Here is a 25,473-nt window from a genome sequence, read left to right as displayed (position 1 = left end):
AAGTAATGTGTTGATGGAGTCCGAGGGGGTCGAAGGGTGTGGGCAGTGAGGGTTTATAACTATCCATAATAAGCAGGTGCCAATATATATACAGATGCCATAAATGTTACATTATGAATACTTTTGACATTACTATAGGGAAACAGTTAATGTGAGTAGCTGGATTATGATGTTTTTCATCCTATTTCGGTTTGTCATTAGTAGTTTCGAAATTTCTTCTTTTCAGCATCTCGTTTGACCGAAGCAATGAAAAAAAATTAATATATTGCTGATGGTGAAGTTCCTTATCAATAACTTTCTGCCTAATGGTGCAGTTATGTCCGTCCAAAGTAAGTAGCTGAAAACATCTTCCTGAATTATCATGCACTGCTGCAATACTGAAGTACAACTTCACCTGACTCACTTTCTGTATTACTGTACTATGACACAGGTATAATTTAAACTAATATACTATCCTAGCATTGCTATAGCACTAGGTAGTCTACAGTTTGAACAAATTATGTTCCTATAGTACTATAGCAAAGAGGTACCATTTGAAATAATGACTATTCGTGCATTATCCTACCACTGACGTAGCCTTGCATTTTAATTATATCCCTGCTTATACAATACTGTTGGAATGAAGCATAATTTCACCTAATTCACTCGTCTTGCAGTATGATAGTTTTGATAAACAATTACCAGATAACTGTTCTTGCGTTACCGTGTAACGTAGACACTTTATATCTATATCTATATCTATCTATCTATCTATCTATCTATCTATCTATCTATATATATATATATATATATATATATATATATATATATATATATATATATACTGCAAAAAAGAAGGAACCAAAGGCCAGGAGCCCGCAAATTGTTCCCTCAAAGAAAAAAAACAAAACAACATAACAGAGCCAAATTCGAGATCAGTACATATAACTCGTATATGCTGTATAACTCGTACATGCTAAATCACTCTCCATTCTAGGTGATTTCAATGTTCACCACCATCTTTGGCTCTACTCTTCTTTCACTGATCCACCTGGTGAACAAGCCTATAACGTTTCTATCGTTAATGACCTAGTGCAGCTTGTACAGTACCCTAACCATAACCCTGACCGCCTTGGAGAGAGTTCCAACACACTTGACCTCTTCCTCACATCTAATCCTTCTGTACTGTAGTGCTGTTAATCTTTTCTCTCTGTTCTTCTCCTCTGACCATAACGTTATCACCTTGACCTGTCCTATTGCCCCAGTAAGGCCTGTGGTGCCTCCCATGAAGCAGCAGCTGTGGCTCTTTGGACTACTGATTTGCAGTCCCTCAGGCAGTTCTTCATTTTCCCTGGCATTATTATTGTTTCCACGGCCGAGAGCCATATGAGTGTGCTATGTGCATTACGCAGGTTATTCTCTTGGGCATGGAAGTATACATTCCATTCTCATATCCTCTGACTACTGCAATAAAAAAAAATAAATAAACACGCTTGTTCTAATGCTGTCCACAACAAGGAGAAGGCCTATAAAAGGTACCAGAGCCAAGCCACCCCTGAATCTCATCTCTTTTATGTTTCTGCCCTGAATTGTGCTAAGTCTGTTCTGTGCTGTGCTGAAAATAATTTCATTCGTACTAAATGATGTGAACTCTCCAACTCAAATTCCTCCCGCTCCTTCTGGCACTTTGCCAAAAATCTTTCTAACAATCTTACTTCATCGTCCTTGTCTTCTCTTTTCCACTCTCATGCCTTTCTGTAGCTATTTCTTCTACTGATAAAGCAGAACTCTTCACTCAGACTTTCTCCTTCAATTTCACCTTATACGATTTCGGTGCTATTCTTCCATCACTTCCCCGCTCTGACTTCCTCATGGCTGACATTAAAATTTCTTCAATTGATGTATTTTCTGCCATCACTGGCCTCAGTACAAACAAGGCATATGAGCCTCAGAGGGTCCGTCCTGTTGTCCTCAAGAACTGGGCTTCTCTGCTTTCATGCTGGCTAGGTAAACCCTTTCACCTTTGTCTGTCAACTTGTACCTTTCCTTCTTGCTGAAAGGGTTCTCTCATTCACCCTGTCCCAAATAAGAATGACCACTCCCAGCCCTGTAACTACCGCCCAATAACTTTAATATCCTATATTTTAAAAGTTTTTGAATCTATTCTTAAGAAAAAAAATGAAGCACCTTTCCTATCAAAACCTTATTTCAGACCGTCATTATGGGTTTCATCAGGGATGCTCCACTAACGATCTTCTCATATTTCTTTCTGACTCCTTGGTATCTCAAATGCTTTCGATCAAGTCCGGCACAAACTGTTAATTTCTAAACTTCCCTCTTACGGTTTCTATCCTTCGATCTATGTCTTCATTTTTAGCTTCTTTTCTGTTCGTTCTGTTACGTCCCCGTCCCACAATGCCACAGGCTCCAACACCAGTAGTTTAGTACTGGAAGGACGTTGCCCAGTGAGTTGTTCTTCCCAGAGGCAGCCTTATAGTGTACAGTACACAAGATCAACCCATGCGTGGTAAATAAACACTGGCTCCTAAAGTTCACTGTCTTTATTTTCCTAATGATTTCACTTAATGCTTTCCAACTTCACTTTCTTCAGCTACCTGATAATTTTATTTTTGTTTGGAAGGACCTTCCTAGCGAGGGAGATGAAACGTGGGGGGTACTGGTGAATGTTTCTGACTCTAACTACGAGACCTCCTAAGCCAAACCGAATCGTTTTGAGGTTACTTTACTACAGTAACTTGTTATTGTAGTTGTTGTCGTGTTTCCGTCTCCAGGCTTATTCGGACGTAAACTCAGTGGATTACAGGCTGAAATTACCTCTTTACGTGAAGGCATCCCACACTAAAGCCAATATAACATATAATAAAAGATGTCGTTCTGAAGAGATATGTATGGAAATCCCCCCTATGTTTCAAAGTAATGTATATCAGTACCAACCTTACAACCCCCCTAAGAAGCAGCCACAAACTACATCCACCTGGTCGCCTGAGAGAGGACTGAGTAAGAAATCTTCTACTCCATTTTATTCCGACAAATTTCAGCAGTAAGTAAAAGGCCATACAAGTGACCGACAGAGAATATGCATTCACTACCCGTAGAAAATCGGCATTGGTCCTTTTCAGCTAAGTATGTCTCTCTGGCCGCTCGACAGAGGCTCTCCTCAGTCCTAGGTGAGGAGGCGTGTCTGATGGGGGGAGCTACCTTCTATCTTAAGGAAGCTGGGTTCCTCAGTGTGCTATAGTGTTATTATGTGTTGTTTTATAGGGTTACTTCGATATTTATACTGGTTGTGATGGTTCGAATGTGGAGTTTTTTTTTTCTCTCTCGTTTTGACTTTGCTCATGTTGTGTGGCGGCACTGACCCTTAAAATTACACTGCCATGACTTTGAAGTGTAATCAGTCAATCGACATATAACAGACAAAAATTATATATTAATAATAATCCACCCCATATAGCTACGGTAAATTTGGAGAACTAAAGGTGTTAGGTCTGCTGAAGTGGACAGACAGACAGACAGACAGACAGACAGACAGACAGACACACACACACACACACACACACACACACACACACACACACACACACACACACACACACACACACATATCTGATTTAAAATGACACATGTCTGCCGACAGTTACAAACATTCAGGAACACTTATCAGACACTGACTTCTTTGTTACGAATTACCTTATAAGCAAAGCATATAATGAGGAGCAGGAAATTAGTCCTAAAAGTTCTTAATTATTTCTCCTCAATTCCTTTGGCTATTAGAGTTACGGGTCTTAACTGTTGATTATAATGATTATGTTGAATGCTCCATTTAATACTTCCTTTTTTTTTTCTTTAACCATATCTCTAATTATTCTTCAGGCTGTCAGAGAGGCTCTGGCTGATGATGTCAAGGGCTGTGACATTAGTGATATAAAGATTTTTTTTTTTAATTTTGATGATAAAAGCCTATATAAAATGCTTCAGTTTATTTGCCAACATCCTTCCCCTTTCTTCAGGCTAACCGGGAGGCCCCAGTTAGTAGTGTCAAGAGTTGTAACTGGCACTGAGAAGTCCAGGGTGATTTACGACCCTGACCACCCTGGAGAGAAGAAAGTCATCGCCTGCAATACCGAGAATGAGCTCATTGAAGCCATTGCTAAGTCCATGAATTTCGCGTCAGTATATCTATATCTATCTATCTATCTATCTATATCTATATCTATATCTATCTATCTATATCTGTCTATCTATCTATCTATCTATCCATATATATATATATATATATATATATATATATATATATATATATATTAGGGAAAACACAGGATGAGACACAAACTGGGAGAACATGTGATTGGGATGGAGGTGGGAAGGAGATGGAGACCAAGGATTAGTTGGCAGGATAGGGTGAATATGTATTAGAAAGAGGATGATGTGAACTGGAGGAAGGCCAGCCAGATGGAGGAGGATAGGATGACATGGAGGCTATTTCTTTGTGACCACCTCCTCCAAGAGCAATGTGTCTTCATCTTGCTACAGACCAACGATCAGACAGACAACCAAGAGTACAAATTGATAGGATAGACGGATAGATAGACAGATGAAGATAGATAGATAAATAAGTTATCATTATTACAATTTTTTCTTTTCACTTGTAGCTTAGCCAGTCTGTGAATTTCGCATTATTGTGTATGGTCATATTGTCGTTGCATAGGAAATTTCGTTCCGCTTTCTGCTTTTTCAGCTGATAAAGTTCACATACTAATGTTTCACAGTTAAATTTTCGCAAATATCAGGCAATTTTACATATCACATATTTGCAATTTTACATATCATTGGAGTTTCTGTTTCTTTTTTTACTGGACAAAATAGAAGCAGCACCCATTAGCTTTTGTTTTTGTTTTTTACCCCTTCATGTCCCTAAAGTTTTCTGTAAGTTTGTATGACATGATTAGAGAAAATGCCAGGCGGGCAGCCTGGATTCACACACACACACACACACACACACACACACATTCCCATGGATTTTATTTGCCCCAGAAATTGGTTACAGGTATATTGGTATAAATTGTATATCATCATTTTTGTGGATGTTTATACTATATGATAAACCAATAAAAACACACAAAACAGATAAGTAAAAGTATAGTGAAAGTACCGAAATGCACTGAGAATACTGTATTTCCACAGTGAAAATATCTTCCCAACACCGTACCACAATATTTCACCCGCACCTTGCAAAAGCTAAGCATATGTCTATATCCTGAATTTCACAAGCTTTCAAATGGTGTCTTCAGAAGTTTGACAGGGCCAAGAATTTTCCAGATCACCAAAAAATGTGTGCGTGCACCCCTCCCCCCACCAAAAGCCAAGTGAAAGCTGACTACTTGAGAGTGTTGGCTTGAAATAGACACCTTCCCTTATGACTCAGCGAAGATTGATGCACTTCTTGAAAAAACTAAATTTTTGGTGAATATTTTTTCCAAAATTGGCTAATCAGCTTCCCTTCAAACCAACAATGACAAGTGCATCATAGTGCATCATTGGTTCCCCTTTAACCTAACACCATTTTGACTCGTTTTGCATCAATGCGTGTGAGGGGGTTCTAGAGGTTCTCCAAAAATGAATAAAATCATGTGGTGGTTCGAGGTATTCGTGAGGTTAAAGGAACTAAGCACAGGCAAACATTCAGATTTTTGTTAAGATTTCAAATAATAAGACAAAAGTTCAAATTTTCTTATTCATATGATATTTTATTTTTCTTCGGCAGTACATTTTGTTTTTATTCAGTACTGACTTTTCTACTTGGAGTTTTTGGTGTTTTGAAAGTCATTGACAAATACTTGAAACCATACTCTCTGTCTGTCTGTCTGTCTGTCTCTCTGTCTGTCTCTCTGTCTCTCTCTCTCTGTCTGTCTCACTCACTCTCTCTCTCTCTCTCTCATTTTGGATCAACATTTCCTTTCTTTTCCAAGATCAAGCAGGTGCATCCGCCTGACAGCCACTGGGGGTTATCTAAATAGTGACTGCATATAGATGGGGATGGTAGGCTTGGTGTACAAGGGGGTGAGTGTATTTCATTGATAATATCCACTCTCACGAAGCAACATTGGATATTACATTCTACTTGATTGCGTGTGTGTGTGTATGTGTGTGTGTGTGTGTGTGTGTGTGTGTGTGTGTGAACCAAGTAACTGAGTTTCCATCGGATTCTAACCAATCTTGGTGGAGGGGTGACAGTAAATGAATTGGTTTATTGTTTTTGATAATAAGAGAACAAAGGCCAAGGTCATGGTCTAGGTCAAAATCTGACCTGACAAGGTCAACTTATACGGATTTCATCCAATTTAAACCAAAACTGGGAAAACGTTTGAGAGTAAGACAAGAAAGAATGGCTTCAATTTTGAGAAGAGTGGCCCAGTGTGTTTCTGTTTCTTTTAATTACATCCACATCTACACTACAATGCTCATTCACTTCCTCAGTTGTCAGTCTGTCTCTCCATGTAACTCCACATGCTCCTTTCAAAATAATTCATTCCCACTCCTCTCAATCTTGAATTGTGCCCTTCCCACATGGCCCAAGCATCTTTTTCTTATGCTAGACTGGGGATCACAGCACTGTCAGGCTGCGACTGTTGTACTTCCATGCAATTAATCAATCAATCAATCATTTCCTGTGGCACCCCATGCATAGGGCCACGATGAACTCTCTCCACCAATATGTGTCTCTTGTCATCTCCTTCAGGTCCCACCAATATTCCTCTCCTGTTTCTCCTTTCATTGTCCTCAACCAGGTTTCCCTCGGTCTACCTCTACGTCTTCCTCTTGCAGTCCACTCTGGCACATCCTGTATTAAACTGCCTTCTTTTCTATATATGTGCCCCAGCCATTTTCAGCGAGACAGCCTCACATATATTCATCAACTGGTTCCGCTCTCGTAATATTCCTTGCTCTTTCATTTGTAACTCGGTCTTGTCACTTTACCCCAAGAATCCTTGTCAATATTTTCTTCTCAAATCCTAATACTTTCTGATCTGTTGCATTTGTCTGTTCCATGACTCATGCCCATAAATTAAAACTGGTCTAACCATGGACTTGTAAATTTTCACTTTAGTATGTACCGAAAGCATATTATTATTCCAAACAGATATCAACATTCCAATAGCTCACCAAGCCTGTCCAATCCTCTCCTCAATTTCACTGTTTAATGATCCATTAGCTAATACAATCGTTCCCAGATTATTAAAATTTTCTGCTTTCTTCACCACATTATTCCCAATTACACAATGGATTTGGTTCTCCACATTCATATTAATAATTTCAGTCTTTCCACAAAATATTACCAATCTCACTTTCTCTCCTTCCTCCACCAGACAATTAAGCACTCTCTGCATCTAGTAAATTCGCAAATCAGTACATTATCATCAGCATAGTACAAATCCATCAGCCTCTTATTTTCTTTCCAGTTAATTCCTGCACCTGTTCTCCTTACAACCTTTCTCATAACATAATCCATAACCAAAACAAACAGCAAAGGCTCCTCCTTGAATCACTCCTGACCTAACTTCAAATGGATCACTCAAAGAACCACCCACCATTACCTTACAAAAAGTACCTTCATGCAGGCTTCTAATAATATATTCAAACTTGTCTGGTATACCATAGAATCTCATAGTTTTTAACCCCTTAACCGCGGGGCGTCACTTTCGTGACGCTTGGGAGCAAGGGATCATACCGCGGGGCGTCGCTTTTGTGATTCTGTGTTATTTTGAATTCAACCGGGCTTCCAAGTGGGGGCTTGTATCATCTATCAGTACTGCCAATGTCCAACACTAGTCAGCACTCCTAATCTCATCTGTACTCCCATCCATTGTTGACAATTTAGCCATTTCTCCCCGTTCTTGACTCCCCTCCCTACCCCCCCTCCATTACCCTATCCTCTCGCCTGCCCGGCCATGCTACGCTAAGTAAATCTTCCCTGGAATTTTTCACTGATTTCATCCATTGAAATAAGCCCTATGTCGTATTCTTATACCAAATAATATATACAAGAAAGAAATAAGGTAAGTGAGAGTGCCATACACCTGGAATTGGCTAATTATCACCTGACAACACCTCACTTGCACTCGTTCGCTAATTTTCGCTGTTTTTTTCCCCTTGAAATATGCCGTATAATCTATTTTCGTAATAAATATACATGTAAGGAGGGAAGGGAGAAGCCTAAGTGATATTTACATTCACCTGGAACTACCTAATTTATAATGTATTGTCTAGATTTCCTGCCAATCATATCAGTGCTACACAAAGCTGTTTCAAGATTTAACATTGGTAGCTCTGATTATATATCTCCTAAGTAGGCCTCTAATCTATTTTCGTAATAAATATACATGTAAGGAAGGAAGGGAGAAGCCTAAGTGATATTTACATTCACCTGGAACTACCAAATTTATAATGTATTGTCTAGATTTCCTGCCAATCATATCAGTGCTAAACTTAGCTGTTTCAAGAGCTACGTTGGTAGTGCTGAATAACCCTCAAGTAGGCCTCAGCCCCTGCCGGCCCTCCTAGCAGTTCTCTCTCAGATTCCGAAGAGGAGGTACGGCTCATCCTCTTGCTGACTTCAGGGCCTTTTTTTCACCCCCATGCAAGGGCCCTGTGACCTTTACCCCCTACTAAACCACGTGTGGAAAGAGGTAAAGGGCTGACAATTGATAAAAGAGTGACTACGATCTTTCTATTGAGTAAAACAGTGCAAGTGGAATTGTAAATAATGTGTAAATAATGTGTAAACAGCAAGTGAAAGTAATGAATGTAAATATACGTGAACAATGGAAAATAGTTTTATAAGTTACTTCAAGTGACAGTGCATAACACAGTGTAAATAAAATAGAAATGTAAATAACGTAAATAAAATAGAGAACGTAAATAGAAATGTAAATGATTAGTATTATAAGAATACGAGTATATACCCTAGGAGTAATGAAAGTGAAAGTTTCACTATAGCATGTCTGAATACTATGAGTTATGAGAGTGAAGATGAAAGTGACATTCACTCTCAATGCCAGTATACAGGACGAGAAAGTGAATGCTACGTATTTTACTGAAAGAAATTGAATCCCTACAGTGGCAATAAACTAATACTATTGAAGGAAACTTATGGATAAAGACTGTAGATATATATAAGTGTTAAGTAGTTATAGAAATATAAAGTGTGAGGGGTTTTATGAATAATAAATTACAGAGTACCAAGAGCGAACTAGCGGAAGTGTGGCGGTCAGACGCGCTCATAATTTTCATTGCTTTCACAGTGGGTTTTTTTTTGGAGTATGGATCCCAAACTACTTGAAAATCATAGAGTAGTATTTATAGTGTTTATATCTGGCTGTGGTAATCATATTACGGGTTGTCGGGAACTGTAAAGTGGAGACTTCATTACCCAACTTCAGAGGTCTCCACAAGTCCTACGGTAACTGACGAAGGCTCAACAAGCATTCCAGGAGAAAGCCGAAGGTACGTGCCATAAGCATATATAATTTTAATATTCTAGGTCTAATAACTGATTTTTGGCAAATATTTTTTGAGAGTCTGTTGGAACCCGAATAACCCCGCGGCACACGCAAAACATCGGTAAACATGCCCGCGGTGTAGGGGTTAACAAAGCTCCACGTGAAACACAATCAAAGCCTTTTCAAAATCCAGAAAACACATACAAAGTGGCATTTTCATTTTATTAGCTTGTTTCATTAGATGCCTTACAGTACAATAAAAATCTGATCATTACAACCTCGACCCTTTCTATATCCCGCCTGTTTTTCTCTTAAAATTTTATCAAGTACTGGCTCTCTTCTGTGCAACAAGATTTTGGAAGAGACTTTTGCAACTACAGATGTCAAAGTTATCCCCCTCCAATTTCCACGCACACTTAAATCTCCCTTTTTTTTTTATTTTGGTATTTTTATAATCACTCCATTTTTCCACTCTTCTGGAATTCTACAGTTATCCCAAGCCACATCAAAAAGTTTCAAAAGCGCATTCAACTCATCATTTTGCACCTTAAGCATTTCAGGAAATATTTCATCCTCTCCTGGAGCTTAAAATTTTTTAATTCCTTTATAGATTTTGCTACCTCTTCCAAGGTTATATCTCCTCTTTCTATCTGCAAATCTCTCTCGGCTGGCAAAATGACCTCTTCAGCTGGGATTGTTCTATTTAGAACAGATTCAAAATGCTTTTTCCACCTCCCGTTTATATCCAAATCTTTAGTCGTCAAGTTACCATTTCTACAGTATCTTGTAAGGGTATTTCCTTCCTTCTCTTTTCAGTCCCAGTTTACTCCTCTATGGCCTGATACGCTGCTTCTGTGCTCTGACCATAATTTTTACTTAATTTCTGTCTCTATTGCCTTTTCATCATATAGCCTCCTCTTATCACGTTTAACGAGTCTTTTTACTTCAGAATGTAAAATCCAGAACATTGCTCTAAGTACTTCAACTACCTGGCCATCAACATGTTGTTCTTCACTTCTTAACTTCGCCTCTTTCCTTTCCCGAATTGCACTCCATGTTTCATCTGACATCCACTTTTTCCTTCTCCCTTTTCCGTTTTTCTTAATAGTAACCTTAACACTCTCATGCAAAACCTCTTTTACCTCTCTCCACATTTGATTAATATCATTGTCTTCAGATTCCCATGGGTACATTTCCTTCGTGTTCTCATCATTTCTCAGCTCATCAAAATCATATTTATTACCTCCTGTACAATTACCATTAACGTTTCTCTTAACCCCTTAACCGCGGGGCGTCACTTTCGTGACACTCGGCCACAATGGATCATACCGTGGGGCATCACTTTTGTGATTCTGTGTTATTTTGAATTATCCCGGGCTCTCAAGTGGTGGCTTGTATCATCTATCAGTACTGCCAATGTCCAACACTGGTCAGCACTCCAAATCTCATCTGTACTCCCATCCATTGTTGACAATTTAGTGATTTTACCCCCTTCGTGACTCCCCTCCCTACCTGCCCTCCATTACCCTGTCCTCTCACCTCCCACGCCGCTCTGCACTATGCAAATTTTCCCCGGATTTTTCCACAGATTTCATTCATTGAAATAAGCCGTATGCCCTATACTTATACATAATAATATATACCAAAAAAAAAAAAAAACAGGTAAGTGATAGTGTTATACACCAGGAATTGTCTAATTATCACCTGACAAAACCTCACGTGCATTCATTCGCTACATTACCACGGTAATTTCCCCTTTGAATTATGCCTTGTAATCGATGTCTGTAATAAAAATATATATCAGAAAGGAAGGGAGAAACCTAAGTGACATTTACATTCACCTGGAACTACCTATTTCTTTATGTATTGCCGAGATTTTCTACCTATAAAAAATTAGCATGTAAGTTAGCAGCAGTCAGCCTAAAGTGTCATTGTCAATCCTTCCCTTCTCAGATAAGCTGCGGCATTTAGTTCCTTGTCCTCCGCTGTAGAGAAACAATGTCGCACTCGTGCCCTGCCGTTCCTGCCGCTTCTGCGCCCATTGCAAAGGGCCCCGTGACCTCTACCCCTAAGAAAAGTAGTGAGGCAAGCAGGAAAGGCCTTAGTGACTCTGCAGTGGCACGTGAACTGGCAGAATTGTCCATGGTTATGATGGACAGTGACTTTGACGATTCGGGTAATCTTGTGATGAGCCGGGTTAGGTTATCGTGCCAGAAACAGCTACAACGAGTGCTACAGTGTCTGAATTAGTGTCTAGCTCCAAGGGAAAGGAGCCTTTAGTGCAGCAAGGACAGGAATTTTGGAAGGGAGTGAAAAGGCGGCGTGTTAGCCCCAGAACAATGCCCCCACGTGACCCAGCCCGCCATGAGTCACGAGTGCATTCACCTCCCCGTTCCCCAAGCCCCACTTCACTCATTTCTTCATCATCGTCGGCTGAGATATCTCCGGAGTCTTTGTCGTCGGAGTCACCACCAGCATCAACAGTGAAGGCAGGCCGTAGAGGCAGAAGTAAATCATGGAGAGTGAAAAGTAGTGTAGCTAGTAGGGTAAGGGCTGTTAGTGCTGTACGGCAACCTAGGGTCAGTGTGAGTGACCTTGACCGAGATAAATCTGCCTCACAGCCAACCTCCAACACCACCACCACCACCCGCCCTACACCGCCACTACAGGGAATCCTGGACGCCTTCGCGTGGAAGGAAGGGTCAGATTTTGTGCCAGAAAATTTAGTGTTTGATGAGAGCTCCTCAGGAGTTCAGCCTGCCTTCAATGTGGACGAAAATGCTGAGTGTGTCGACTACCTTTTGGCCTTCCTAGATGACGAAGTCATGCAGCACATATGTGATGAGACCAACAGGTATGAATCATAAAGTGCTGCAAGTGGTACAGGTGCAGCCAAGATGCAACAGTGGTCCATGCTGGGAGTGCAGGAGCTGTATGTGTTCTTTGCCCTCATGCTTCTCATGCCACACTCCAAGAAGCATGAGTTGGAAGAATACTGGTCCATGGACCCCTTACTACCCTCACCCACCTTCAATAAGTACATGGCCAGAGATCGCTTCCGGAACATCATGGGAAACCTGCACTTTGCCGACAATGATGTACCTTCCCAAACCGACCCACTCTGGAAGATCCAGGAGATTCTGAGCAGAATGAAGGATAAGTTTATGTCATTCTTCCACCCCTTTCAGAAGGTTGTCATTGACGAATCCTTGGTTTTGTTCAGAGGACGTCTTCGGTTTGTTCAGTACATTCCAAGCAAACGCCGTCGCTTTGGAATTAAGTTCTTTGTACTGTGTGACTGTAAGACGGGGTACATCCTTGACTTCGTCATATATTCAGCCAGCACTGTCGATCTGGATAAAACACACCCCCTTGGCTTCTCAGGCTGTGTAGTGAAAGTGCTCCTAGAAAAGTATTTTGGTGGGAATCATGTGCTGTATACAGACAACTACTATACAGCACCGAAACTTGCCAAATACCTTTCTGAGCATGGCATTGGCTCCTGCGGCACTGTGAAAAGTAATCGTGCCCACTTCCCCAAATTCCCAGAGGCAGGAACCTCGCAGCGAGGAGACGTACACCTACGCAAGTCTGAGAAGATGCTGGCAATATGGTGGCATGACAAGAGGGTCGTGCACATGCTCACCACCGTACATAAGGGGGAGATGAGAGACAGTGGGAAGGTCGACCGTAGAACAGGCGAACCTGTGATGAAACCTGATGCTGTGTTGGTCTATAATATCAAAATGTGGCTGGTGGACAAGTCCGACATGATGACTGGTGAGATCGACTGCCTCAGGAAGAATACTAGGTGGTACAGGAAAGTTTTTCTGCATCTCATAGATATGACGATGCTGAACGCCTTCATCCTGTACAAGATGAAGGTCAAGCCACCCAAGTCCTTCTCCCTGAGGTTGTTCGCCAGGACTTGTGTCCAGCAGCTGCTGGAAAGATATGGTAGGGTGACAGCAGCAACTCCAAGGCGCCACCCAGTAACACTTCCCGACCGACTTGAGCAGAGGGCGTATATGGATCGACACAGACTTGAGCTTATGCCTGCCACAGGGAAAAGGAAGGCTGCGATTCACAGGTGTCAGGTATGTGCACACACCACCCGCCGCACACCTGAGCACAAACGCACCTCTTGGCAGTGCGCTGAGTGCCAGGTTCCCCTCTGTGTTACCTGCTTCTTCGATTACCACAGCCAGAAGCAGTTCTAACAGTGCAAGTGTGAAAGCAGAATAATTTGGAAATAACGTGTAAATAATGTGTAAATAGCAGGTGAAAGCAATGGATGTTCAGTACATCAATCAATCAATCAATCATTTCCTGTGGCACCCTCGGGGATGCATAGGGCCTCGATGAACTCACACCACCACATCCTATCTTGTGCTAACTCCTCAAGATCTCCCCAACACTCATCTCCAGCTTCCCGTCTCATTGTCCTCACCCACGTCTCTTTTGGCCTTCCTCTACCTCTCCTACCAAGTGCCACCCACCCTGGTGAACCTCGTACTATTCCCTGTCTCCTATACACATGTCCTAACTACTTCCATCGTGAGAATCTAACATATTCATCGATCGGCTGCACTCCCGTTATTTCTCTAATTCTACTATTTGGTATCCTTTCCCACCACTTAACTCCTAATATTCTTCTAAGTGCTTTATTTTCAAACACCAAGAATTTATTTTCCATAGTCACTGTGCTGTACCAAGACTCGTGTCCATAAATTAAGATACTCCTAACCATTACCTTATAAAGTTTGATTTTGTATGCACAGAAAAATTGTTATTATTCCAAATATTTTTAAGCATTCCCATTGCCTGATTAGCCTTCTTTAACCTTTCCTCGAATTCAAAGTTCAAAGAACCATCCTTGGCTAAATAAGTACCTAAATATTTAAACCTATCAACTTGCTTTACAACCATACCTCCAATTACACATTCCTGCGCATTTTCCATATTCATATTGATTATTTCAGTTTTTCCACAATTAATAACCAAACCCACCTTGCGACCTTCACTCACCAAACAGTCCAACACTCTCTGCATCCCTTCTGGCCCATCACAAATCAAAACTATATCATCTGCATAATCTAAATCCAAAAGTTTCCTGTTCTCTCCCCAAAGTATACCTGCACCGGTTTCTGTTCCAACGCGTTTCATAATGTAATCAATGACCAATATAAATAGTAAAGGCGATAGAACACCACCTTGAATTACTCCGGACTTGACTTCACACAAATCACTCAGACAACCATCAACCATCACTTTACAAAATGTGTCCTCATGCATGTTCATAATGACCCTCACAAACTCCTCTGGTATTCCATACTGTCTCATGATCTTCCCCATAGTCTCTCTCGAAACACTATCAAAAGCCTTTTCAAAATCAACAAAACAAAGACTTAACGGCACTCTCATTTCATTAACTTGCTGCATCAAATGCCTAACTATAAAGATCTGATCATTCCAACCACGTCCCTTTCTAAAACCAGCCTGTTCATCCCTCAGAATACCCTCAACCACTGGCTCCAACCTATTTAACAACACTCTACTGAAAACTTTCAAAGCTATCGGTGACAAAGAGATTCCCCTCCAATTACCACATTCACTCAGGTCTCCCTTCTTCGGAACTTTAACAATTACACCATTCTTTCAAACTGGTGGTAGTAACCCCGTCACCAAATATCTTATTGAATAGCTTGGTCAAGATCATTATTAATCTATCCCCCTCCACTTTAAACATTTCCGGAAATAAACCGTCCTCCCCTGGTGCCTTATTATTCTTTAACTGTTTTACTGCTTTCTCCACTTCTTCAAGCCTCAACTCTCCTGTTTCTATATTTAAATCTTCCTGAGCAGACGGTATATCCTCTTCTGGTGGTATTGGTCTATTAAGAACTGTCTCAAAATGCTCTTTCCATCTATTTTTAATATCTCCATCTTTGGTCAATAAATTTCCTTCCCTGTCTCTAACTGGTATTTCCTTGCGTTTACCTGCATTACCACTCAGTTCTCTAATCGATTCATATGCTATTCTTTGACTCTGTCAATCATTTTTGTTTATTAAGATTTCAGTCTCTGCAACCTTTTCATCCACACATCTTCTTTTATCTCTCCTAGCTAACCTTCTTACTTCTGAATTCAAACTCCAGTACACAGCTCTTGCTAATTCAATCTCTTGTTCATCAACGCATTGCATCTCACTCCTCAATTTAGCCTCACCTCTCTTTTTTATCATATCCCACGTTTCCTCTGATATCCATTTCTTTCTCCTGAAGCTATGTCTCCTTCCAATCGTACATTCAGCAGTCTCATGCAAAACTTTGTTCACATCCTCCCACATCTCATCTACACTTCTCTCCCCTCTTCCAACGTTTCCAACACCAAAAACCTATTTCTGCATTCTAATCTGAATTCCTCCTTTCTTCTCCTTCCCTTCTAAGCTTAACAATATCGTATCTACCAACACCAGATTTTTCCTTCTTCTGATTTTTAAGTTTAAACCTTATTTTTGCAATGCTGAGTTGATGGTCACTACCAATATCCGCTCCCCGTTTAACATGAACATCTAGCAGAGAACTTCTATGCCTCCTACTGATAGCGATGTGATCAATCTGATTTTTATATTTTCCACACGGCGACACCCAAGTTGTCTTGTGTATATTGCAATGCTGAAAGAGTGTGCCCCCGATGACTAAGTCATTTGCTAGACAGAAGCTTCCAAACCTCACTCCGTTTTCACTCATCCTACTACCAACTCCCATCTTACCCATACATGCCTCAAAACCCTCATTTGAACAGTACATATGACTGAACAATGTATTATAGTTTTATCTTACTGAAAGTGACAGTGAATAACATAGTGTAAGTGAAATAGAAGGGTAAATATTGAAAGTAGAATAGAAAATGTAAATAGTAATGTAAGTAATTAGTAATATAAGAATATGAGTACAAATAATTTATGTTATAACAGTGAAAGTGAATCCGTGGCTCTCTACGTATTTTACTGAATGAAAAATTGAATGACTTCAGTGACAATAAACTAATACGACTGAAGGAAACTTATGGAGAAAGACTCCAGATATATATAAGTGTGATATAGTAATAGAAATATAAAGTGTGAGAGGTTTTATGAATAATAAATGACAGAGTACCAAGAGCGAACTAGCGCAAGTGCGACGATCAGACGCGCTTGTAATTTCCATTGCTTTCACAGTGTTTTTTTTTTTTGGAGTATGGATCCCAAACTACTTGAAAATCATAGAATAGTGTTTATAGTGTTTATATCTGGCTGTGGTAATCATTTTACGGGTTGTCGGGAAGTGTAAAGTGGAGACTTCGTCACCCTACTTCAGAGGTCTCCACAAGTCCTACGGTAACAGACGAAGGCTCAACAAACATTCCAGGAGAAAGCTGAAGGTATGTGCCATAAGCATATGTAATTTCATTATTCTAGGACTAATAACTGATTTTTGGCAAATATTTTTTGAGAGTCTGTTGGAGCCTGAATAACCCCGCGGGACACGCAAAACATTGGTAAACATGCCCGCAGTGTAGGGGTTAAGTTTTATTTTAATCTCTGACAAAACAAGTTGAGCACTACCTGTATCTGCCCCCCTCCTTATGCAAACATCTTGCAAATAACTCCTATGCCTTCTGCTAATTGCAGTGTGGTCAGTCTGGTTACAATATTTACCACATGGTGAAATGCAAGTAGTTTTATGTATTTTTCTATGCTCAAATATAGTTCCACCAATCGTAAGGTCATTTGCCAAACAAAAGCTTCCAAATCGCACCCCATTTCCGTTTCTTATACCAGCACCATGCTCACTTTTTTTTTCTTTTAATAACAGAGCAGAGGAAGGAAAAACAAATGAATAAAAAAATAATCCATACACCAGATTGCTGGTACTGTATCATTCATTAAAAGAAGAAAAAATCTGTAACAGTTGGACTTGAACAGCTGTAGGTTGAAGTTTAGGGGGAAACAACTCTGGGGAAGTGAGTTCCAAAGAGATGCAGTTCGCGAAATAAAAGATCTGATAGGCGGAAATTCTGCAATACGAATGTTACATTCCAGTCGTGAGCACTACCAGATGCCAGTGTAGCCTACTTCTTATCATTGCTCACAATGAACTAGTAACCTTTCTTCACTGCTGTGACCTTTCAAGCACTTCAGCCTCCAAGCTTCCATCCTTACTCATCAAACTACCCAAGTATTTAAAATTAATGAAATCTCATTTTCCATTTCATTACTATCCAGCCTCACTGTGCCTTCAGTGACTTCGTTTCTCTCGAATACCATAGCTTAACTCTTCCCTAAATTCATCTTTACATTCCGTTTCTTACATATTCTACAAAATTCATTCACCAAGTCCTGCAGTTCCCCTTCGTCTTCTTCTAACAAGACAGTATCATCTGCAAACAACAGAACAGGAAAATTCCAAATGTTGCCCACTTTCATGAGGGGCAACTCCAACATCCACTGTCCTTCCTTGTATCTCTTTTATAACTTCATCCATATACAAACTGAATGACCATGAAGACATGACACATCCCTGTTTCAACCCAACATTCAGGTAAAAAAAAAAAAAAAAAAAACTCAGTTTGCCTTCCATACACCCTGAGGCCCTAGCGTCTACATACAAACTCTTCACGGCATTCAGTGCTTTCTTATTTACTCCATATATTTTTAATATGTTCCACATTCCTTGTCTATCCACTCTGTTATATGCTTTCTCCAAATCCATGAAGGCCGCATACAACTTCTTTCACTTCTCTAGAAACCTTTCCATCAAAGATCTAAGATTGAATGTCTGATATACACAGCCTCTTCCGATCCTAAAACCACCCTATTCTTCTTGAACTTATTCCTCTGTTATTGATCTAACTCTGCCAGTAAGTATCCTGCCATATACTTTTCCTATTACACACAGAAAACAAATGCCCCTATAATTATGACACACTTTTAATCTCTTTTCCTTTGTACTGGAGAATAATCATACCTGACTTTCAATCCTTCAAGACTCTACCTTTCTCCTAGGCCAGTCTACACGTCTTCGATATCCATTATACTACTATCTCCTCCCCGTGCTTCAGCACTACACTACACACTCCATCAACTCTTGATACTTTCCATATTTTAACTTTCTTCATTGCTTCCACAGCTTCCATCATACAGGTCGAAAACTAATGATCTCCGCTGGTCTCTACATGAAGCAAACTTTCGGCTTGGGCTGTTTACTAAGATGCCACACTGCGCCACAGTGGTGGACTTCACCTACCCCATGGCCATCAGTTCAAGTGCATCCTGTCGAGTCGTCTTGGCCCAGAGGTAAACCTATCAGGCTTCTTGCTGGCGCTGACCACCGAGATGTGGGCTGGAATCTTAGTGGCTCTTTAGGTGTATATGGTGCTGATGGTGGCCCCGTCATGCCTCCCACACAACACACTCTGTTCGTCTTGGTTGCTGGCCAGCGGTTCTAACTGCATTCATGTACTGCTGCAGCAAGATGGGTAATAAAGGAATCTTCTTGCTTTGCAGTCCCTATCTTACAGCCTGGTCAAGACTGTGTGGATGCCGTGAAGCCCAATGAACAATGTGGACAAGAATGCTACCTAAGGAGGGAACTCGGATGCCTATTTTTTTTTTTTTTTTTTTTTGAGTAGCTAATATTTTCAAGTAAAATTATTCCAACATTTATGAGGCCCCAGTATTTTCTGTTATATTTATCTATAACCAGACGCCTTAATCCCGTGAGGGGTGGTCACAGACAAATCGCCTCCATGTCCCCCTGTCCCCTGCCATTAAGCTGTCATCCCCCAAACTCACACCCCGTCTCTCATATACAGTACTTCACTCCATCCCTCCATCTCATCCTAGTTCTCCACTTTACTCACACAAACTCTCCTCGTTCATTTCTCACTCTTCACCATCTCCACATGGCCAACCCACCTCAGAGTATTTCTCCTAATGCTTTCTTTCATAATCACATCCACACCACATTTAAGAATACAGCTGTGAAATTCATAGACTGCTGGCACCTTCATACCTCACTTCGTCAAAGTTGTTGGTCAGTGCTTCTAACTGCATTAGTGTGCTGCTTCAACAATGTAAAACTGTGATCCGTGTTTTAGTACCATGTCATTCTTGGCAACGTTTTTGGCTTTTCATATCTTAATCTTCTCTTGCATGTTGTCTCTGTGTTCTTAATATCGACATAATTCGAGTAACAGTATACCAGCGGAGGTGTATCGTGCAAGATGCTTGTTAGGTAGGAAGTACTTTGAGGTCTCTTATGCGCAGGTTCACCTGTGATCATATTTGTAATACTTTACTATGATTGCGCTACCACTGAAGGTTTCCCATTATTTTTTCCCTCAGAACAACTGCTTTATCAGTTTAGTTTCCTCTACGTGCCCCATTTTTTTTCTTTTTACCAGACCTGAGTGAAGAGTCAGGATGGTGGTGGTGGGAGTGTGTGGTGCGGGGGTGTGGATGTTGACGATACTGGCGCTGACGCGGAGCTGCGCCGGCAACCTCATTCCCCTTCTATCAGTGAGTCTATTTCTTAAACCACTGCAGTCTCTTGAGAATCTACTAGACAACCCTGTCAAGACTGTTTTCCATTGGCATAGCTGAGGAGCAGGCAGTTAAGGTATGATTAACCACGTATAACCAAGGACTATCTGATACGCGCAAGTACGTGTGTGTGTGTGTGTGTGTGTGTGTGTGTGTGTGTGTGTGTGTGTGTGTGTCTGTGTCTGTGTGTGTGTGTGTGTGTGTGTGTGTGTGTGTGTGTGTGTGTATGCAATGGACGGCCACAGTTTGTTTCTATATAGGAAAACGAATTTGGCTATGCAACGAATTTGGCTCTACCCGGACAAGGTTTTAGGCAAGGTGCTACCCCCAGGTACTCTTGTTAAATTTCAAGCTCAGCAGTTCATCTATATTTCATTCATATCAAGCCAGACTAATATTCATGCAACTTAGATGAAAATCCTAATAGTCAAGGGGATAGTGATAATTTTATGGAGATGAAAATCTGGATACAGCATGCACTCTTGATATATTACTCATAAAGTAACATGTTAGTTGTTCCTTTGTCTTTCTACATATGTATGTTTACGTTCAACATTTAAAAGTAGCATGTTCTCTGTCCATTCCCTTCCAGATAATGCAGCCAGTATTTCACTGATAGCTCGACCAAGAAAGTTATGTTCTGGATCTGTTTGACTGTGTGTCTGTCTGACTATTTGCAACTTCATGGAAAAAAAAATAATGGATGGAATTCCATCATTCTGGATACGGTCAACCAGTGGAACAATTGATTCAACTTAGTGAAAAAACTGTCCTACGTGAAGGTCATGAGAAACATTAAAGTTTTGCCCTGGTGAAGGTAAACACAACTCGTAAATGAGTGTTTTTGTCCTAAAATATTACCCCAATTCTGCTCAGTTTGTTATAGACGGCTTTAAACAGGAAGTGTGGGACCAGAAGGAGAAGAATAACCACATCTTGTTGATCATAGTTAACCAGCTGGGTTCTATTACGCAAATGCTGCTGGAAGGCAACACCGTGCAGATATCACTGGACGTTTGTCAGAGGAAGACAATAGCTAAGGAGTTCACTGAAAAGGTCAGTACGTGAACATCAAGTCCTGTTTTATCCCCTTTGGACTGTAGGGTTACGAGGCTGGGCTGATTGATTGATTGATTGATTGTAGTAGAAACTGGCAGCGCAACTGCTAAGGTCATATCCCGCCGGACAACAAGCTAAAACTCATGGCAAATAAGTAGTGCATGATCGATATAAAGTCAGTAACTTTTTTCTAGAAATAAAACACTGAAAATAATAAAAGAATAGTTAAAAGAGAAAACAATTTCTTATAAAAGTTGAAGGAGGCCCGCCTCGTGAAGAAAACCAAAAACATCAGTAAAATCGCTATGGACTCCACCAAGCATCGAGGAGAGACAGTAGGCACCATCTACCCCTGTATGCCTATGGAGGAAACTCCGACGCAGGTCCCCCAAGCTTGGACACTTGACCAGCAAGTGACGGACAGTAAGGGGAAGAAAGCAATCATCACAGGACGGTTGAGTCTCACCACTCATCAGGAACCCATGTGTAAGCCGACAGTGCCCAATGCGAAGCCTAGCAAGAGCTACCTCCAATCGCCGAGGCATGGAAGGGAGGACCCTTGGCACAACCACTCTCTGGAAGACCTCTTTCAGCTTATTACGAGCAACACCATCCCAGCGTCTCTGCCAACACACATGCATTCTGTCCCGCAAGTAAGGTGTTAGATCAGATGCAGGAAGCGGATATTGTGTTGGGGGCTGTTGAGTAGCCGCAGCCTTGGCCAATGCATCCACTGCCTCATTGCCCACCACACCAACATGTGCGGGAACCCAGCAAAAATCCACTTTCTTCCCCCGACGACGAATGAGGAACAGCCACTCCAAAATATCTAAAACTAAGGGATGGGAAGAGTTAAAAGATTCCAGGGCCAAAAGCGCCCCTTGAGAGTCGCTAAAAATAGTAAAATAATTGTCAGGGTGAACAAACACCAACTTCAAGGCTAAAATGATGGCTGACAACTCTGCAGTAAAAACTGAGGCAACCAAAGGAAGACTACCTCCACGGCTAAAATTGGGAAATACCACTCCAAAACCAACACCTGATTCGGATTTAGAGCCATCAGTATACACAGGCACAGAACCACCATGACTAGAAGAATGTTCTAAAAAATAACCTTAAAAGACACTGAGGAGCGACAAAATCCTTTGAACCTGCAATAGGCCTGCAGAAAGTTACCTTGGGCAATATCCAAGGTGCAACCCTCGGGATCCGAACAGGACTGACAAGTACTGCCGACAAACCAAACCCCTCCATTATATCCTGAACCCTATAGCCAAATGGACGAGGCATGCGAGGGTGTCTACTATAACACAAAAGACAAGACTGTTTCGCCACACCCTCACAGACAAGTGAGTCTGGAAGGCAACAAATCCGGAGCCAGCGCCGCACTGCAACAGACTGACGCAGTAGATCTAAGGGAGGCACACCAGCTTCCACCAACAAGCTGGGAATTGGAGAGGACCGAAAAGCCCCTGTTGCAAGGTGAAAACCAGCATGATAGACAGCATCTAGAGTTTTTAGTCTTGATTCTGTGGCAGAGGAATATACCTCACAGCCATATGACAGCTTAGAGGTTACAAATACCTGAAACAAATGCAAGAGTGTCCTTCAATCAGCACCCCAAGAGGTATGGGACAGGACCCTCAATAGACTGAGAGCCTTCATACATGATGTTTTAAGATTTGCCAAGTGTGAGACCCATGTCAAACGACAATCAAAAGTCAGGCCCAAGAATTTCGTCTCTATCACACAACGGAGTCTCCTGCCACAAAGCTGGAGATCAGGGTCCGGGTGTACCCCTCTCATCCTACAGAAGTGCATAGCCACAGTCTTTGAAGGGGAAAACCCAAAACCCTTGGAAGTGGCCCAGGCAGAAATCTTGTCCAAGGCAAGTTGCATACGCCGCTCAATAGCAGACATGCGAGAGCCAGAAAACCATATAGCTAAGTCATCCAAATAAAGGGATGAGGATACCCCAGCAGGCACAGTGTCAATGATACCATTAATGGCCACTGCAAACAGGGAAACACTTAAGGTACTCCCCTGTGGGACACCTTCCTCCTGGCACAGTGGCGCAGAGAGGGTAGAACCCACATGGACCTGAAGTACACGACCAGTCAAGAAGTCTCCAAGCAACACAGACAGGCAACCACGTAAACCAAAGGCATGAAGTTGTTGGAGGATGCCATGGCGCCAGGCAGTGTCATAAGCCTTCTCAAGGTCAAAAAACACAGCCACAAGATGTTGCTTGGAGGCAAAAGCTTCACAGATTGATGCCTCGAGCCTGATAAGGTTGTCTGAAGTGCACCGTAATTTATGGAAACCACTCTGCGACGGAGAGAGAAAGCAACCCTTCTCCAGAAACCACATAAGCCTGACATTGACCATCTTTTCAAACAGCTTGCACACACATGATGTTAAAGTGATAGGACGATAGTTGGAGACTTGGGAATGGTCTATACCTGCCCTGGGAAAGGGGAGGACAATACCCAACTTCCACCTCCTTGGAATAGAGCCCTCACTCCAAACCCTGTTAAAAAGGTCCAATAAAAACTGAAGTGAATCAGTCGGAAGATGATGCAGCATAGCGTATGGAATATCGTCAGGCCCTGGAGCAGTGTCACGACACTCTGAAAGGGTAGCACGCAGCTCACGGAGGCTGAAATCTAAATTATATGGCTCTCCACCACGAGAGCGAAAGTCAAGACCCAGCCTCTCCTGATACCTACGAAAGGTAGCAAATGGCTGAGAAGGATCCTTTGTGGAGACAGAGTAAAACTGATCTGCAAAAGCAGAGGCTACTGCATCTGGTGCAGACACAAGTTCTCCATGAAGGGGCAACACCGGAGGGGAGGGGGGCCAGAACCTACCGAAAATCTTGCGCACCTTTTTCCACACCATAGACACTGAAGTTGAAGATGTAACTGTAGAAACATACGACCTCCACGAGTTACGGCGAGCATTCTTCATGACCCATCTATACTGAGCACGTGCTTTGCGAAACTGTATTTTTAGAAAAACAACATTACGATTGGCAAAATACCGACGAGCAGCTGCTTTGTAAGTTCCCTTTGCTATGGAGCAGTCATCATTCCACCATGGCACAGGTGTCCGGGAAAAAACACCAGAAGTCCGTGGGATAGAATGAACCCCTGCTGAAAAAATGGTCTTAGTAAAATAACATTCGGCATCATCGATAGTTGAAAAATCAGTAATCCTGTTGGGAAATATACATAGTTCCTCAAAGAGAGACCAATCAGCCCTGTCCAGACACCAGCGTGGCAGACGGGCTACAGGAACAGAGTGAGTAGGCTGGACCACTACAGGATAATGGTCACTACCATGTAGATCATCCAAAACCTCCCAAGAAAAATCAAGGGCACAGTCAGAGGAGGAGATGGTAAGGTCAATGACAGAATACGTGCCATTCTGAACATGAAAATGGGTCGGGCTTCCATCATTTAGGACAACCAAATCTAAATCCCCAACCAAAGAGGCAAGAAGATCACCCTGGGGATTTGAAAGTGAGTCACCCCAGAAAGGATGGCGGCCAAGGTCACCAAGGAGTAGGAAAGGGGGTGGAAGTTAGCTGATAAGGGTTTCTAGATCAGCACGTATAACAGGAACAGAAGGTGGAAGGTACAGACAACAGATGGCATAGCACCTCCCAACGTGCATCTGTACTGCTAGAACTTGAAAGGGTGACTGAATCTCAAAGGAAATAAAGGGGACATCAGAACGGCACAAAATTGCACATGCACCGCTGTGACCACCAGGAGGAGATGCATGGAAGGCCTTATACCCCCTGATGGAAGGGAACTGTCTGTCCCCCACCATTGTCTCCTGAAGACACACATAGTGGGTTCAGAGCAGAGAATAATAACTGCAATTCCTCCCAATTTGCCATGGCACCTCTACAGTTCCACTGAAGACAGATAGGTACCGATTGAGCCATAGTGATTAGTATTAAATATTATGAACTTAGAAAGCTATGTAGCAACCTCGTTGGGAAGGGAGTGAAAGCCCTTCTTCCTAGGCGTGGAGCTCTGCCTCACCAACCGAGAAGGCAATGAAGATTTCGAGTTTCCATGGGTGGAAGTACCCTTACCCCGAGACATGTCCCGCCCATCGCCAGAATGAGTCCGAAGCACAGAGACCTTCTTGGAAGACCCACGTGCCCCGTCTGCACACCCATGTGAGGGTTCAGCTGGCACCTTGAGGCCAACCGAACCCCCCCCAACCAAATCATTCAAAGGTTGGTCGCTGGGTGACGGATCAAAGGGAGCAAGCGACTGAGCTCTATGAGTATCTAAAAACCCAGGCCCC

The 25,473-nt window shown here is 41.8% G+C and overlaps 1 protein-coding gene across 1 annotated transcript in view; it reads left to right on the top strand.

Annotated features, from left to right (window-relative positions):
- LOC145402689 (glutamate receptor ionotropic, delta-1-like) overlaps window positions 1–18,992 on the top strand; it is a 159,687-nt gene extending 140,695 nt beyond the window's left edge. The window contains exons 15-16 of the mRNA XM_080274662.1: window positions 4,011–4,169; window positions 18,674–18,992. Coding sequence (XP_080130788.1) covers window positions 4,011–4,169; window positions 18,674–18,992 — 478 coding nt within the window. The remainder of the gene's footprint in view (window positions 1–4,010; window positions 4,170–18,673) is intronic.
- Window positions 18,993–25,473: the final 6,481 nt, after the last annotated feature.

This window comes from Coenobita brevimanus, chromosome 58 (genome assembly GCF_032717465.1).
Source record: "Coenobita brevimanus isolate Jiangsu-jjx chromosome 58, ASM3271746v2, whole genome shotgun sequence".
Lineage (NCBI taxonomy): Eukaryota > Metazoa > Arthropoda > Malacostraca > Decapoda > Coenobitidae > Coenobita > Coenobita brevimanus.
Note: the sequence above shows the minus strand (reverse complement) of the source record. Positions and strands in the feature narration are given on the sequence as shown.